Source organism: Stenella coeruleoalba (assembly GCF_951394435.1).
Source record: "Stenella coeruleoalba genome assembly, chromosome: 9".
Lineage (NCBI taxonomy): Eukaryota > Metazoa > Chordata > Mammalia > Artiodactyla > Delphinidae > Stenella > Stenella coeruleoalba.
In genome coordinates, this window is record NC_137155.1 from 58,533,722 (window position 1) to 58,551,697 (window position 17,976).

The following is a 17,976-nucleotide window of genomic DNA, read 5'->3' on the forward strand; positions in this document are numbered from 1 at the left end:
GATATATGTAAATAAATACTCTCCTTTTCTAAGTAGAGGGACCAGGTATAATTACTATGCATTCACTTCTCAAATGACAAAATATAAAATACTTAATAACTATTCTGTATCATATGAACGAAAAGCAGAGTTGAGAACTAGACATTTGTTGGGACTGTTTAGTGTTCATTATGTTTATTTTTTTTATGCTAGACCTTCAGTGAGTTAGTGCACATGAGGATGTATTTATTATTTCCAGCAAATTAGCTTAGGTATTAAAAACCTCATCTAATCACTACCTTATTTTGAAAATATTAGAATAATTTACATTGCTAAGCGTTTGATTGATCTGTTGTCTTATATTTTCGAGTTACTATGTTCCCCTAGAGGTGGTAGAAACACCACTGAGAATTAAGATGTCTCTTCATTAATGATATAGATTATTTGATTTCCAGATATTCACATATTATGGTTACGTGTTCCATTCTTAATATTCCAAAGTCAGTTCTTCCTCTAATAGTTTTTTTTTTTTACTTAGAAAGGAAAATATCATTTCACACCAAGCATTTTAATACCTGAATCAAATTTTAAATATTTAAAACGTGACAGAGGGCTAATATCATTGTTATACAAAGAAGTCATGTAAGTTGATATGAAGAAAGGCTTAAATCTATAGTATATCAAGTTAAGGCAAATAATGAGCCAAGAAAAATGAATTTGCTACAAATTGGACCAAATATTATTACAATTATTATATAAAGAGTTATTACATACTAATAAGAGGAACACTGGCATAGCAATGAAGGAGCACTATAGTGCAATGATAAAGAGCCCAGACTCTGGAGTTAGAGCTAAGTTCAGATCCAAGTCCTATCACTTGCTGAGGGACCTTGAGCAAGATCCTTAACTTTCACACACCTCTTAGTGTTCTAATGTGTAACACAGAGTTACTAAAAGTGACTGCTTACCATGTAATTGAGAAGAGGTAAGTAAGATCATACGTGTACAACTCTTAGTACAATTACTGGAACCCAGTACCTATTGTGATTTTGGCAAAAGGCATGAATAGGCAGTTTGCAAAAGAAGAAATACAAGTGACTAATAGACATAAGCAAAAATTTTGATCTCACTAGTAATCAGAGATAAAACAGCAATGAGATACCATTTTTTTCCCTAGCAAATTTGAAATGTTCAAATGAAAATATGTTCTCATTCTTACTTTTGATATGTATGTGGTGAGTCCTGGAATGAATATAAATTGAGACAATTTTTCCAGCAGGCAATTTGCCAGTTTTTATTAAGGGCTTTAAACATTTCCTTCATCTTTGATGACACTCAACCATTGCTCTACTCCAACGGACTCAACTCACATTGTAGTTTGAAATTGCACCGTTTATATAGAACACACCGTGTCTGGTGCCCTCGAGAGTCACACATCTGGGGGCCCTGCCAGTGACGTGCACAACTTACAGCAACCAAGCCTAAGAAAGTAAACAGAAAGGCACCTACAGATTTATGTGCAAGAATTTTTATCCCAGCATAATTCACAAATAGCAGAAGCCATGGAATAATTTAAATTTTAATTAAGACTATGTAATGACATGGAGAATATTCATATAAATTTATTCCAAAACAAAGGTAGCTTTCTTACTGATTCCAATATAAAAGTAAAATATAATCGTTTTAAATGACACAATATAGAAAATTAAAGTAGTCATAATAATTTCAACACACAAAGAGATAGCCACTTTTGATATATGTCCTAACAAAGTATTTTACACGTGTATATTCATATTCCTACATAAACTGCAAAGAGCAGACTGCTAAACTGCTAATCCCCACAGGGAGAAAAATACAACAAAAGTATTAACATAGTTATTCATGCTGATGGGATTATGGACAATTTGTCTTTTCTTTTGCTGATCTCTTTTTTACTTCTAACATGTCTACAGTTAGCATGATTACTTTTTAAGAAAAACATTTTAAATAACAAATGCTGTAAATGACTTGATGTTCAGCTAACTTATAACTATTTCTTTCAGTGATTTGAATGCAGAATATAAAAAATAGACATATTTCTTTTGCAAAATGTGAAATAACATTCATTAATCACTTTGCTGTCTTCCTCTTAATGAAGACATGCAAATGCGTATGCAAACAAGCTGAACTTCTGTTCTGAGGCTGTGACAGGATGCTCTGCAAAAGAGAAGGTAATGATAGAGCTTGAAAAATAGGAGGGCAGAGGAAGGTTAGCAGTGATGGAAGATTTCGATTCTGAATGCCTTAAAAGAATTGTATGAGCTTATAGTGTTCTGTCTAACAATAATAAAATAAGATCACAAACAGCATTAAGAGAAGAAAGCTAGTCATTGTGGTATGACACACAGAGTGTAACCGAATGGGGAGACGAAGACTCGTATCAAAATGAAAGTGTATAAAGTTGCAACTTTGTTCAGACTTCTCCCTAAGTCTTGCCAGATCATCATTTTCAACTGCTTGACAAGTTCAGTCAATATTACTCACTTATAACCCTAGGATATTTTTACCCAGTATTACACATTTGGATCAAAATTGAAAAAGTCAGTTCAACATTTAAACATTTTATCTACACAATTCCATACATTTACATGTCTAGAAATATAAATTGAGTGAACTCGGTGTCCCCCAAGATCATTAGGGTTCAATAGAAAAGACTTCAATGTCACAAGAGGGTATGAAACATTAAGATTCTAGATATAACTGTCCCAAAAAGAATTGGAGCTAGGCTTATAGAAGGTTAAATTCTTTGGACAGGGCAGAAGAGAATATCAGACAGCATCCTATTGTGTTAATTCTACTCCTGCCTTTTTGTGTGGAAAATCGGGACAGGCTGCCGCCTTTAAATGGCTTGGGAAACCAGAACAAAGATAAACACTCAGCTGGATTTTACAAACATTTTTGAAATTCTATTATAGGAAAGGTTCTTGGGTTGGGGAAGGGAGATGCAAAAATGGCAAAACATCATTGCTGCCCTCCAGAATCTTCCCATCGCGTGAGAGCACCAGATAGAAAGAAAACTGCAAATCATAGTGGAATTTCTTTAAGGGCTGAACTGGTGGTATAAACACAGGAAGTGGAGATTAAAGGGCAGTCCCCTGGAAAGGGGCTGTGATCATTATTACAATGATGGTAGACCTCTTCACTCAGAGCAGGGTTCATGGAATAGCATCACCCAGGAGCTTGTGAGAGATGCAGACACTCAGCCCCTCCTCCCCGCCCAGACCTCCTGAATCAGAATCTCTGAGGGTGGGACCCAGTTTTAACAGCTCTGCAGGTAATATTCATAGGTTTTAAAGTTGGAGAAGCCACATTGCTCTGAAGTATAGACACCTGTGATGTAAGAGGATATGGTTCTTCCGGTTGTGCATTTAATAGCCCACAATTTAAAAATCAGTGATGATATAATCCCATTTTAGAAAAATATATGAAAATATGGAGAAATACAAAATATGAAAAAATTGCCCTTATGAATTAGTAGTCAGGGTTCTCCAGATAGAATCAGTAGAATATATATGGCCAAGCCAATTCCTTTATATATGGAGGCCGGTAAGTTCCGGATCTGCAGTGAGCAAACTGGAGACCTAGGAGAACTGATGGTTTATTTCTAGTCCAAAGGTCAACAGGCTTAAGACCCAGAAAGAGCTGATGTTTCAAGTCAAGAAACAAAGGCAAGAAAAGAACTGGTGTTGCAGTCTGAAGGCTTTGGGGAAGAATTCTCTCTTACTCGGGGAGGATCAGCCTTTTTGTTTTATTCAGGCCTTCTGCTGATTAGATGGGGCCCATCCACATTAGGGAGGACGATCTGCTTTACTCAGTCTACTGATTTAAATGTTAATTTCACCCAAAACCAGCCTCATGGAAACACCCAGAATAATGTTTGACCAAATATCTGGGCACCCCATGGCTCAGTCAGGTTGACACATGAAATTAACCATCGTACCTGAATTAACTGCTGTAAACATTTTGGTTTACCTTGTCACCTTTTCAGTTTCAACCCTGAGGAATGGGAGTGTATGTGGGTGAGGATAAATTCTTTGAGTATAAAGAGTTAGCTAAAATACCTTTTGCCTGCCTGCTGCTGCCACATAGGAAGTGGAAGTCAAGTTCATTCACCTATGTTACTACCTCTTTATGTCCAACCTGAGGGTTTCATTTTCATATATTCATGACGCATAAGAAGTTGAGGGGTTTTCTTCTCCAAAGCGATTTTTCTAGCTGTGGCGTGAAGTACTTCTCTGGCATAAACATCACTCTCCAACCCCATCTGAGCTGAAAATCCCATCTCTAATCTTTCTGATTGAGATTTGCTGGGAAACATCTGCCTCCCTGACGGCTGGTGGCTTTTGTGGGATTGGCCCTAAGGTCATAGCATATTGATGCTTATTCATCGAGAAGTATATTTTAAAAATCATAATGTGGACTAAAATTCAAAGAAGAATTGCCCCCATGTTGATTGAGAAAATTTTATCCGAATGTTAGATTATATTCTGTTTTCTTTCATCACAGTGGCGGGGGTCGTGTGGTCTTATAAAAGGTCTTGAGAAAAACTTGATTCTCTCTTTTTCCTTTATGACCAGAGACAGCCCTAAAAAAATCATTAAAGCAACATAGCCCTCCCCATTCCCAACTGACTCCTTTGACAGTACGTTCTCTTTTCTAAATCCCGTCTTTCCCATAAATGGCTCTAAATCTTAGCAGTACATTGGAATCACCAAGGAGTTACAAAAAATACCGATGTTTGGTTCCCACCCACAGAGATTTTCGATTTGATTTTCCTGGGGTGCAAGCTGGGCATTGGGATTTCTGAAAGGCTTTTAGGTGACTCTGATGTGCGGCCAGAGTTGCAAACCATTGCCCCAGGACCCTTGTTATTCAAGGTGTATTGATGCACCATCTGCATCACCTGGGGCTTGTTAGAAATGCAGAATTGGAGTCTGCCCCATACATGCGGAATCTGAATCTGCATTTTAACAAGACTCCTAGGTAATCTGTAGACACCTTAAATGTTGCATAGCCCTGTCCTGTGTATTGGTGTTAAAATCAATTAAAATTGGTATAAAATCCCTGGGTATTAAAATCAGTTTAGGGGATAGGGAAACTGACTCAAGTGAAAATAGCTATGGTTTAATGTCTTAGGTCCCCCAAAGGTGATTGAATTCTAGTAGGTGTTCACAGCACTCTTTGATTAAGTCAGAAGTGCAAATTCTCACCTGAAGCTAACACAACATTGTAAATTAACTGTACTTCAATTAAAATTTTTTTCCAAAAAAAAGTGGAAGTTCTACTTATGGGACTTCCAGCAACTGGAAGCTGGATAGGATGGAGTTTTTTTGTTTTTTTTAAAATTTATTTATTTATTTTTGCGTTGGGTCTTCATTGCTGTGCGCAGGCTTTCTCTGGTTGCTGTGAGCAGGGCTACTTTTCTTTGCGGTGCGCGGGCTTCTCATTGCGGTGGCTTCTCTTGTTGTGGAGCACGGGCTCTAGGTGCGTGGGCTTCAGTAGTTGTGGCAAACAGGCTCAGTAGTTGTGGCTCGCGGGCTCTAGAGTGCAGGCTCAGTAGCTGTGGCGCACAGGCTTAGTTGCTCCGTGGCATGTGGGATCTTCCCGGACCAGGGCTTGAACCCATGTCCCCTGCATTGGCAGGCGGATTCTTAACCACTGCACCACCAGGGAAGCCCTAGGATGGAGTTTTTGATTAGGAGCATTCGTGGTTCCCTGAAATCCCCTCACTTGGGCAAATGCCTTAGTATCCCCGACACTATGCCCGTCCCTGCCCAGGCCCTTGGAGTCAGATCCCAAGCTCATCCTGTGAACTGTCCAGAGCCCGGCCTGTGCAAAGGTGTGTGTTTCAGGCAAGGAAAATGATAGTATCCTTCTGGGTTCAAATAGAGAAACACCAGTGCTTAAAGCAAAGAAAATGTAAAGACTTCATTTCTCACCTGAGCAAAGGCTCAAACAGAAAAGTGTTTACCAAAAAAGCAGAAAGAAACTTCAAACAGAAACTAAAAAGTCAATTTTCTTTTCATGTGTTCTGAAAAGAATCAGCCAAAGTGGGGTTCAAATTGATGCCTGTAACCGTGATAAATTATGTACCCTCTCTCACTTTTGGTTTTCTTAACCAAATAAAGTGAGGATGCTAATACGTACCACTAGGTTTGTAGTTCATTTTAAGATGTAAGTTTTTTGGCCTCAGTTTCCCCAAATGGAAAATGGAGCTCACGACTTCAGACTTCAGGATTGTTGTGAATATAGGTTAACATGTACAGCATGGTCCTGGTGCACAATAAATGCTTATTATGTGGAAGGTGATTTTTCTGTATCACTAGTGGCAGGGAACGTCCTGAGTGGTGATAAAAGTAGCAGCAATAGTAGTCGTCAGCAAATATGAGTTTTCTCCCCTTTTTTCTTATGGGGGCCAGATTTAACAGAGTTTATGTAATCTGCCTACCTTCTTACCCTGAACCCTACTTTCAAATTCTACCAGGATTCTTATCCAAAGAGGCTGGTGGGAAAATGTCTCAGTGTGAGGCATTGCCATCTTGTGTAGGGGTGTGTGTGTGTGTGTGTGTGTGTGTGTGTGTGTGTGTGTGTGTGTGTGTGTGTGTGTGTGTGTGTGTGTGTGTGTGAGAGAGGGAGAGAGAGGACTTGAGTAAAACTTTTAATATTATACATGCCACTCCCTGGAGATTCTGAAACACTCTCCACCTAGCAAAGTCACCCTCTCTCCAGCTGGACATAAATATTATTGAGTACTAAAATAACGTTGCATACACTAATATCATTGCCTTTTACCTAAGAATAAGAGAAGTTAAGCTCCTTGTCCAAGGTTACCACATGATATGTAGCAGAATCAGGGTTTGAACTCTGATTTATCTCCAGAGCCCAGGCCTCTCTCACCTGTCTTAATGTAATCTCACACAAGTGATGGAACATAGGAGTGGTAGGTAGAGATGAAAATTACTTTTGCCTCAGACCATTATTCTTCCAGACTACTCTGGAGAGATAGGTGTAAGCACACTGTGCTTTGCTCTGAGGAATAGACACCCAGAACTCCTAACTGGGCTTCTATGTGGTAGACGCTGCATTACATCTGTTGTTTCATTTGGGCTTCACAAACTCTGAAGTAAGTACTGTTCACCCCATTTTAAAGATCAGGAGACTGAGATGCAGTAACTTGCTGAAGGTCTCACAGCTAATAAATGACAAACTAAGATTGAAATCTGGGTCTGTCTGACTGCATAGATACACATTCAACTTTTCCAGAATCATTTCATACCTTGTTTTACAAACAAATCTGGAATATTTGCAAAAGGCTAAAATATGTTTTCTTATATCAGAAAGTTGGCCCAGATATTGTGTCTGTTAGCTTTCTTCCAATGCCCACTTACCCTCCCTCCTTAAAAAAAAAAAAAAAAAAAAAAAAATTTGTTTCTGTTTTGTTGTTGAATCTGTAGCTGCCACAGGGAATGAAATGAGAATATTGATTCAGAACTTTTCTGGGAGGTGAGGGCACAGAACATTTAGAGTACAGTATCCTGCTTCGTTCTCTGAGCTGACAAGCTAAAACTGAATTGAGGAAATGCCAATTATCTAGAAACAGACTTTAAGGCTTAATTTTGGATGTTTTGTTAAAAAAAAATGCTGAAAATAAAGTTGCCACCAGCATAGGTAATACCTATAATTCCCAATTAGAGATAATTTTTGTAGCTTAAAACCTTGTCCCAGCTAAAATGTAAATGTTCCAGGGAGGAGGAGAGGCATCATACTGTAGGATGCCCCAGGGCAAGAATGTTGCTTTCCTCTTATCTTTCTTCCCAGCATACTTTCTTCCTAGCAGTACTCCCTGACACATGGTGAGTGCTCAGTAAACATCACTGAGTGAAGTGGTGAATGCATAAATGAGTGAAAAGTTAGAGAACAAATCCCTCTGATACTTTTATGAAAGCAAACTTCGATAATGAAAGCATAAAGCCAGAGGTACCCCAGAAGACATGAAAAACAAACTCACTGTACACATTTGCCCAGAGTAGGCTTAGAGCTCTCTTCAGTTTAGTTTATCCTAGATTTCTCTTTGGACATAGAGTGTAGAAAAGATTTTTGTTATCTAAAATGTCAGGGAACAAAGCCAGAGGTGAACTGTGGAAGAATGCATATTCAATGAGTTTTTGAACTCTATCACTGAATTTCTGAACTCTGATTTTTTTTTCCTTTAGAAAGAAAGAAAAGCCTTCATTTCTCTTTTTCTCTCTCAATACCTCTGTCTCTCTCTTCCTCCCCACTTCTCTCTCAAGTCAAAGAGGTTGTAGCTGACAGCCATGCCATAAGTGTGTGCCTGATCTCCCAAGTTAAGTGGCAAACAGGGAAACTCGGTGTTACCCCGACCCCTCCGCATCTCAGATTCAGGAACACTTGTGCTTGCGGCATGTCGCCACTAGGGGTCCCCAGCGGCAGGCGGTGTGAACTGGGACTTGGGTAGCCGAGGCGGCCTCCTTTGTCTGCACCCCAGGTGTGGACTCCTTTTGTTCAGAGGCTGGGCTGCTACCTGCGGCGTCTGAGCTGTCTGCTCCAGTCACCCAGCCCTGGGCTGCCTGCGCACCTCTTCGGAGGACGTGCACTGTTTCTCAGCTTCTGCCTTTAGTTACACCTGACGTTACCCCGGAAGAGCCAGTGTTTTCTCTTTAACAGGACTAGGTATCTTTGCATTAGAAACACGGCTTAAACTGCAAAGGGAAATATTTCTCACTACAACAGAGTATATCTATGTTGAGAAATTAATGGCAAAAGGACCCCTTTTCTATAGTAGAGTATTTGCCATAAAATATTTAAAACTAGTTGACAAATAGACCCACTCTTCTCCCGAAAGATGGCCCCTGGATTAATCTTGAAAGTCAGGAATGTTTCATTCTATGCTTAGCATGGAGAAGAGGAATGACCTTCACAAACACCCCCAAGTGCCTGAAATGTGGGAGCTCAGCTCCAGCCACAACAGCCGCATGTACCCTTCGGTGTTTTCACGTCTGCCTTTAAACTTCAAAGGAAGGAACAGTAAAGCAAAAATAAACAAATTACAGTAACAGAAGAGCGCCTCTGTAAACAATAAATTACAGGAGTTGTAACAGCTGGTGATGGGAGTGGGGGTGGGGAATGCAAACATTTGCTCCATGGAAATTTATTCTTGTTTTCACCATCTTAGTTTTTCTTGTTCACAGCAAAATAGTGGGTCCTTAACGTGCCCGTCAACTTTTTTGTGCTCCAGATGCGTCACTCATCACCTAGTTGCTCAGTGGTCACAGCTACTGATGTGAAAATTAATTGGTGTACATGAGAACCATTCATGGATTCATTTGTTCCTTGGTTTACTCACTTATTCCACAGATATCCACTGAGCACCTATTGTGTGTAAAGCATGGTAGAGACTACAAAGGCCGGCCAGACAAGGATCCTACCCCCCAGGAAGCTTTTAATAAAGTAGGGAGGTCAAATATGTTCCACAATTGCGACCAAAGCAAGACAGAGCATCTGCCATTTGAGAGGTGCAGAGAAAAGACTATAGGAATTCAACAGAAGGAGAGCCGATTTCTGGCTTGGGGTTCAGGGACGATTCCCCAAGAAGGTACATTCTTCTTGAACCTTCACGGTCTGTAGGAGGTCCAGCAGGGAGGGATGGGAAAAGGCCAGTGCTGGCAGCCCCAGCGGTTAGGGGGCGAGGTGAGGCAGGGTTACGTTTGTGACAGGGACAACAGGAAATATGTTTGGAAAGGGAAGGTGGGAAGGCTTTAAATGCTAAGCTAAGCATGAATGCTAAGTTAAAACAAAATGGTAATTTTTAAGCCTAAATAGACTAAGTTATCAAGACTCCTTTCATCCCATAAGTACTTTACTCTTTGAAGAAAGAAGGTAGAAATATCTTTAAAAAATCCCTGCTTCTCAAACAGACTTAAGATCTTTGTAGCACCAATATTCCCGTTTTTACCAGCAGATAGGCATTACCTAGAAATAAGGCCGTACATGAGTGAATAAAGTATATGAATGAATTTTCTTATTGCTTCATTTAGAGGAATGCTTTGGAAGGTCCACAGACAGGTTCCTGAGCCTACTGAGGAGGAGGTTAGCATCTTGTTTCCTCTACCTTCTGCTAATATATTGATATTAAACATTTTTGCAAGTGGCAGCGAGCCATTAAGCCTCTGAAACTATGTTGATGGTGAGCGATCATGCCTGCTGAGTTTTCTCTGTTGGTTATGACTTTAACAATCCAAGTTATTGATTAACTTTCAGATTTTAGTACTGAACCTAGAGCTTTCCTTTTGTTCTTCAAAATAATGGACTTCAGAGTTTCCGTCCATCTCCTACCAATTAGCTAAGCCTCCCCAGTCATCCCGTTTCTACTCAGCAAGCGTATTTGTTGGTCTTGTATTCTTCTGACCTCTGGACCCAGTGGAAAAAAAATTATTTTCCATCTTATTCTGCTTTTGTACACAGGGTGCCTTGGGGTGATGCCTTCACAGCAAGTGTCCCTCTGTCCCTTCATCTGTCAACTGGGAATAAAAAAATAATCTACTTCACAGGGCCATGCTTTACTTTCTCTAACTAAGGACTGTAAAGCTCTATGAGGGTAGATATCATCATCCAAACTGCAGAAATAGAATTTGACATCCCTTTGTGAGACTTCTGAGTGATGAAACCTGTTGGCATATTTCTTGATTTGGGACAAGAAAGATACAAACCTTGGGCCGAAGATGAGCATTTCCCCTGGTAGAACAGGTCACTGCTGATTAGTTATCTCCAGTTATCTCCAGATGCAGTGGAGAAAGCCAAAGTTGTTCAAATCATAGATTCCATCTTTCAAGTAAAAAATTTACAATCACTTATGGAGCACAAACTGTATACCAGGTACACTGTGACTTTACACATCTCATGTCATTTAATTTTCACCACGCCCTACATTATTAGGAGTTTGGTTGGGGGGTGGAGAAACTGAACCTCAGCAAATGTGAGTAATTTGCTCAAGGTCCCACAGCTAATAAGTGGCAGAACCAGAGTTTGAATCCAGGTGTAGTCTCCTTCAAAGCCCAGAGGGAGACAGCCCTACTAGGTGACATAGCCAAGTCAGACAGTCCACCAGCTAAAGATCTGGAGGGATACACAGATTACTAGTCAGAGAGGTAGATGATGCCTTTGGTCAGGAGAACTCTGAAAAAAACAGGAATTCTATTCTGACAGAGAGGTCAAGGTTGTGATGGGCCATATGTCCTTGAAGGGCTCCACATTAAGCTGCATCAAGGCTGCATTACACAAAGAAGAAGAAGAATGGAAGGGGGGCGGAGTGGAGGTGCTTGGGTCTCCGTATACCAGGCTGGGATGTTTCAAGTTCCATGTAGATGAGTGTCAGGAGGACTCAGTCCAATGTGACTGGAGAGTGCTCCGGAGCCCTCAACTATTCTGCAAGCTGCATTAAAAACAAAACAAGGGCTTCCCTGGTGGCGCAGTGGTTGAGAGTCCGCCTGCCGATGCAGGGGACGCGGGTTCGTGCCCCAGTCCGGGAAGATCCCTCATGCTGCGGAGCGGCTGGGCCCATGAGCCATGGCCGTTGAGCCTGCGCGTCCGGAGCCTGTGCTCCTCAACGGGAGAGGCCACAACAGTGAGAGGCCCGCGTACCGCAAAAAAAAAAAAAGCCTTATTGGGAACATACACTGGGATGGCATCCTGGAGGGAATTAAAAAAAAAAAAAGTTTAAATCAACTAGAAAATGTGACACGGGTGCATACTGTGATTATTCAACATTTATTATTCACTGTGTGTTAGGTGCTTGGTTGAGGTGGACCCCCTAGGATTGGCTGCTGTTCCTGTGTCACTCCTGATAATTTTTAAATTGACTATGTCCTTTTAACCATGTTTTTAAAAATTGAACAACCACAATGTGAACAATTTCCACTTTGCTACATAATGAGAGTACTTTCATTCCTTTAATGTTTGCTTTTTCCTTTGAACTAACAATTTCTGTTCAAATTTCACAGTTTTCTGTGGCTTCAGGAATGAAAGAACCGATTACCCTGCTGGGAGCGTGAAATAGACTTAAAAAATCTGCATGATATTTCCTCCCAGTGAAATTAATTTAGGTTTAAATACAGGAGTAAAGTACACACCTTGTGCCAGAGTCTCTTTCTCTCACACACCTGAGTAGTTCCTTATCCAGAAAGGGCACAATTGGACCTGCTGCTAAGTCTTAAGTCTTTTGTGAAGATCCTTTGCAAGACTGCAGTGTGAGAACCTCTTTTTCTTTGACACCCGGCTTTGTGTGGGCCTGATGGCATATCTGGAACGTCTCTATTTCTTTGAAGGCCCAGCTCAAAAGCCCAGTGGACCCGTCGGGCACTGTCCATGGCTGGGGTACTTAAGAGCAGCCGGATTGGCTTGCCGGGTGTTTTGAGGGTATTTTAGGAAACGCACCTTCTTGCAGGGCAGGAATCCTCAGCTCCAGAGTGACAAAGGACAATTTGGAGGGGAGTATAAGGAGCGCTCCATAGCCGCTCTGGCATCCCAGGCCCCCTTACGCCTAGCATCGTGTCCTTAGTGACCCCGCCTTCGCCCTCTGGATCGCACCCCGGCTGTCTCGCTGCTCCCGAGTCCGGGCGGGCGTCGCGAGTCCCGCCACCTTCCCCCACGCCCCACACCCGGTCGCCCTCAAACATTTGGAGCCGCGCTGTGCACCGCAGCCATGCTCACCCCGCGCCCCCCAGCGGCTTCCCCGGCACCTCGGGGTCCGGCTCCCCGGGCCAGTGTCGCCCCGCCCTGCAGCCCACAGCCTCCCCCTCCAGCCCCCGTCGCAGGAGCTGTCAAGCCCGCGGCAGCTGAACCAGCCCCCGAGCTCCCGCGTCTCCTCTCCTTCCTTTGTGTGCGCGCGAGCGGAGTTGGGGAGGAGGGAGAAGGGGGAGGTCGCTCTGTCTGTCTGTCTCCCGCCGCCTTTGCCCGGGCAGCTTGAAGTGCCGCCGGGGAGGCGGGAGCCGGGGGGAGGGTGCGGGGAGCCGGCGGGGCGTCTCGGGGCCGCCCGGGCGCCCTGGTCCCAGCCGCGCGCTGGGGAGCGCGCACCGCAGCTGGGGCTCAGCTGGAGGCACGATTCGTCTGGTTCGGCCGCCCCTCGGCCTCCCTCCGCTCCCACCTACCCTCGACACTCGCAGAAAAGCGTGCGAAGGCGCCGAGAGTGACGGAAACCACAAATAAATAGCGGCGGCAGCAGCGCGTCATCTGGCGGAGCAGGAAGTGCAGGCAGAGTCCGGAGGCTGGTGCTTTCTGCGCGTCCCCAGGACTTTGCCATGGGCTGGGGGCCGCGGAGGCTGCGAGCTGCCGGGCCAGGACAGCGGCGGCGGCGTCCGCACCGCGGCTGAGCGAGCAGCGTCGCGCGGGGCGCGCGGAGATGGCAGCGTCCAGCAACTCCAGCCTGTCCGGCTCCTCGGTGTCCTCCGGTGAGTTTCAGCCCGTCGGGCGCGATTGCCCCGCTGGGTCTGTCGCCCGCTGCCCTCGCCCCGCACTCTGGGATGGAGAGAGCCTACCTGTGGCCGTCTTGCCCGCTCTCCCGGGGTGAGGGCAGGCGGCCGGTGTGACACTTGTTTGGCTGGCCAGCACCCTCGGTGCCCACAGCACCTCCGCGCCTGGCGTCTGACAGCGCAGAGGTGGGGGAGCGGGGCGCCCTTAGTGTGCAGACGCGGGGGTTCTGGAGATTTGGGGAGCAGCAGGCGAGAAGCGAACCGGGTAGGGGCGGGCTCGCACTTTCTGGCGCCGCTGGAACCCGGGCTGGCGGGGCGGGGAAGGTTAGGGTGACGCTGGGCGCCCCAACCCGCTAGCTCTGGGGTGCCCGCTCCGCGGGATGTCCACATTCAAGGCAGTGGGGAGCAAACCCTCGCTTCTCGCAGACTTGATTTTCTTTGTTTGTTTCAGAAATTAGCTCCGTGGAGACCCACGCTTGGGGTATGGGTTTGAGATAGAGGTAATTCTCTCTGGTTCTGATCGAAGCGAGTTAGGGGACGCGAGGTCGAGCCAGCCTTTGACAATTTGCCCGTTTGCAAGTGTGTGTGTGTGTGTGTGTGTGTGTGTGTGTGTGTGTGTGTGTGTGTGTGTGTGTGATTTTCCTCTGTGGCCTCTTGGAATATGTTCTGTGATTTTACTTTCCAGGCATACATATTTTTTTTTTCAAGTGCGGCCGAGGAAGGAAGGGCTTCTTTCAGCTTTTCTACGTTGAACAGCGGGACTAATTGAAGAGAACAAATTGCTAATGAATCTGAAGGAGTAGGAATCAATAGAAGCAGACCCACTGGATTCTGAGTATGACAGGTTTCTAATCAGGATGATGCATTAGGTAGAATTCTTCTACTTCGCTAGTCATTGAAAACTTTAATGACAAACCCTAAAGGGTTAGCTGATAAGACATTTAGTGTAGTTTACAGCATTCATGGGTCAAGAAGGTCTTGAAGTCCTAATGGAAATGCTTAATATATCAATATTGTATTAATTCCTATTGTGTGTGTGTTTTAAATTATTACCCAAAAATTAAACTCACAAGAAGAAACACTTTGTTGGAGGCATTGGACAGCAAGCCAAGCATTAAGGAACCATATCTCTAGATGTGTGACTAATTAAATCATAAATGCAAGGTGATTTGACTAAGGTGCAGTTGTGACGTGGAACAAGGTGATCACTTGAAAGCCATTTATTATCTTTTTTGGCAGGTTTTAGTTCCAGGGAAATAGCACTTCCTTTCTTGATCACTGCCAACTAATGAAAAGCACAGTGTTGTTATGTGTACGATGTAGTTGAAGTTTCTGGTAGTAGCAACCAATGGGGCAGAACAGTCATATCTTATTAAGAGCAGCAACAAGTTGACCGCCTGTGGTTTTAATTCTGAGAACTCAGCAAATGCTACAGTTTATTTTTAGTACCCCCAAACCACTGCTGCTGCTTTTCAGTTCATTTTGGTTGACTAACATTGAATTTAAAACACAGTGATGTTAGCTTATGATTAGCATATGGTTATCCCTCTCCGAAAATGGCCCACAAGAAAATGAACTGGTGGGGGAGAGGTGACGAAGGGAAAGAAGAAAGGATAAAGGACAATAAGGCAGTGTTATCACGTGATTTACTGAAGGTATAAATTACAGATGCTGTGGCATCTGAATTTTCAGATCTTGATGAAAGATCTCCTTAAGCTTAAGGAATGTTATTGAAAAACCTAACTCAGCCTTAGGAAGAATACATGGGTTTGAAGCAGCACAGTATAAGCTTTAGATGATGTTAATTGCTTTGTAGATAGAATAGAGATGCTTGTGATGGTTCTTTTTTCTGCTTTAGTTACCACTGTTTTAAATCCTAATGGAAACTGGAAAATTTTGCGAAAGCTTAAATTCAAAAAGTGGGCAGAGGTATATTTTTTGGTATGACTCAACCATGGGCCATGAGCTTATATTGGCTAATTCACCAATTAATCAGGCACTTTGTCTTGAAAAATTTGAGAGCCAGCATTCTCTTTTTAAGCTCACCATCGTGTGGATCATGAATAATTCAGGTGACACAAGCAATTCACACCTGTGGGAGGTGTTGGGCAGGAAAGAATAGAGCCTGTTTGTGGTGGCAGCTGGGTTCTCTCAGGCAAAGGCCAGAGTCTGAAAAATTAGGACACTCCATCAATCTATTAATCACCGTTTTGGAGGGCCTACTATGTGCCAGGCAGTAAGTTATAAGCATCAGATTCAAGGAGGTTAAGTGAGGAAGATAATTTAAAGGATTTCTTCAAGTTCTGAAGTTCTGGGATTATTGTCCTTGAGTTTGGCTCCAGCAGTGGGTAACTTGGGGTAAGTTATTTAACTTCTCCAAGCCTCAATTTCCTCATCGATAAATGAGACTGATGCTAACAACAGGAACTACTTCATAAGAATGTCATGGGGATTAAGTGAGATAACGTGTATAGAGCGTTTAGCACAGGGTGTGGCACTAAATAAGTGCTTGGTGTGAATAAAGTTTGTTCCTTGGAGGAATGAAAAAGAAAGCTCTCACTGACTCAGACTTTAGGTACAGAAATAAGTCCAACACACATCAAGTCTGCCTCTTACCTTGCATGTTAAGTTTGGTCTTGCGGTTTGAGCTCCATTAAACAAGCATTTATTAAGTTTCTTTTAGGTTTCAGGCATAATCCCAAGTGTATGGAATAGAAAAATGCGTCAAGATCCTTTTCCTCTCCATCCAGCAGCAGAGATGGACAAGCAAATAGCAATCTATTTTCCATTTTGATAAAATAAATTATGGGGAGGAGAGTGCAGGGAAGAGAGTGATGACCTCAGTTGTGAGGGGTCAGTAGGGGTGACATATGAGTTGAGCCTTGAAGGATGAGTGGAATGTTTTCAAAAAGCAGAGCGCGGGAAAGGCATTTCAGGAAGAGGTAAGATCTTAGGCAAAGACCTGGAGATAGGGAAGTTCATTGCCTAATTTTCAACTCCCTCCTTAGGGCTATTGACCTGTTTTCTTGGTGGTTCCTCTTCTCTGGACAGTTTCTTTCTGCTCAGGTAGCAATGGGTTTAGTGGCACAGCTCTCCAGTACCTTAGGACATACTTGGGCAATTGAGCACTGAGAAAGGAATGGTTGATTCTGTAGGGTCCAGGATATGGAGAGGTGAACTTGAATAGAATACCATGGGTTAAACCTCTCTTAGAGGAATAGCCTCTATTTCTGGGAGGTTTAGGTTTGGATGGATTTGTGTGAAGAGTAAAAATCTAATAATTTACTCATATTAAGCTCAAAATTATCTGATTTTCCTGAGAATATGTTCTTACCTGCTGTTGTTGGACCACATTACCCAAGCATCTCATTTATTCTACATTACCAGCTGAGTCACAACAGATGAAATAATCAGGTTAAAATTAATTTTTAAATACATTTTCTGAGAACTCTTTAGAAATGTGTTTCTGAAATATTCAATTATGTGTAAAAGAAATTGCTTTGGGGCTTCCCTGGTGGCGCAGTGGTTGAGAGTCCGCCTGCCGATGCAGGGGACACGGGTTCATGCCCCGGTCCGGGAGGATCCCACATGCTGCGGAGCGGCTGGGCCCGTGAGCCATGGCCGCTGAGCCTGCGCGTCCGGAGCGTGTGCTCCACAACGGGAGAGGCCACAACAGTGAGAAGCCCGCATACCACAAAAAAAAAAAGAAAAAAGGAAAGAAATTGCTTTGCCTTTGTTTTTAAATCTTTTTATTTATTTTTTTTTTTTTTGCGGTACGCGGGCCTGTCACTGTTGTGGCCTCTCCCGTTGCGGAGCACAGGCTCCGGACGCGCAGGCTCGGCGGCCGTGGCTCACGGGCCCAGCTGCTCCGCGGCATGTGGGATCTTTCCGGACCGGGGCACGAACCCGTGTCCCCTGCATCGGCAGGCGGACTCTCAACTACTGCGCCACCAGGGAAGCCCTGCCTTTGTTTTAATGATAACTGCTGGTGATTAAATTTCACAGGCACCTAGGTTGGCAGGAAGGTTTGATTACCTGTTTTATTTTAAATCAGGGGGAAAAAAATCCCTATCCTTAAGTTTTTAATCTAGCCTGTGGTACTTGATTATATTCTGAAATAAACAGTGGTTGACTTGCAAAGTACTTCTCTTAATAGTCATGAATTAGATTTGCTTTTATAATTGAAATAAGAACTTTTTGCATATTAGTCATGTGATCACCAAATGGGTAATTTCATAAAGTAACGAAAAAAATCAACTCAAGTAAAGTAATAGATAAAGAAGCTATGAGATGTTTTCCAGTAACTGAACAAAGTAAAAAATTAAATAATAAAGGGACTCCTGGGATAAGAAGTTGTTAAGATTTTGAAAACATAAACACACTGTATTATAGAAATAATATTGACAGGGACTTTTGAAATTAAAATGCAAATAGAAAAAGATAAAAATCAGTGTTATGTGCAGAGTCATTGAAA

At 43.0% G+C, this 17,976-nt stretch overlaps 1 protein-coding gene across 4 annotated transcripts in view; it reads left to right on the forward strand.

Annotated features, from left to right (window-relative positions):
• Positions 1–17,976, forward strand: part of CHN2 (chimerin 2) — a 383,768-nt gene that overhangs the window by 34,185 nt on the left and 331,607 nt on the right. For 2 of the 4 annotated variants that reach the window (XM_079932004.1, XM_079932007.1), the window contains exon 1: positions 13,392–13,481. The exons of the other annotated variants lie outside the window; for them this stretch is intronic. In XM_079932004.1, coding sequence (XP_079788130.1) covers positions 13,433–13,481 — 49 coding nt within the window. In that variant the 5' untranslated portion in view covers positions 13,392–13,432. Of the gene's footprint in view, positions 1–13,391; positions 13,482–17,976 lie in introns of those variants that run through there. 4 annotated transcript variants of the gene reach the window in all.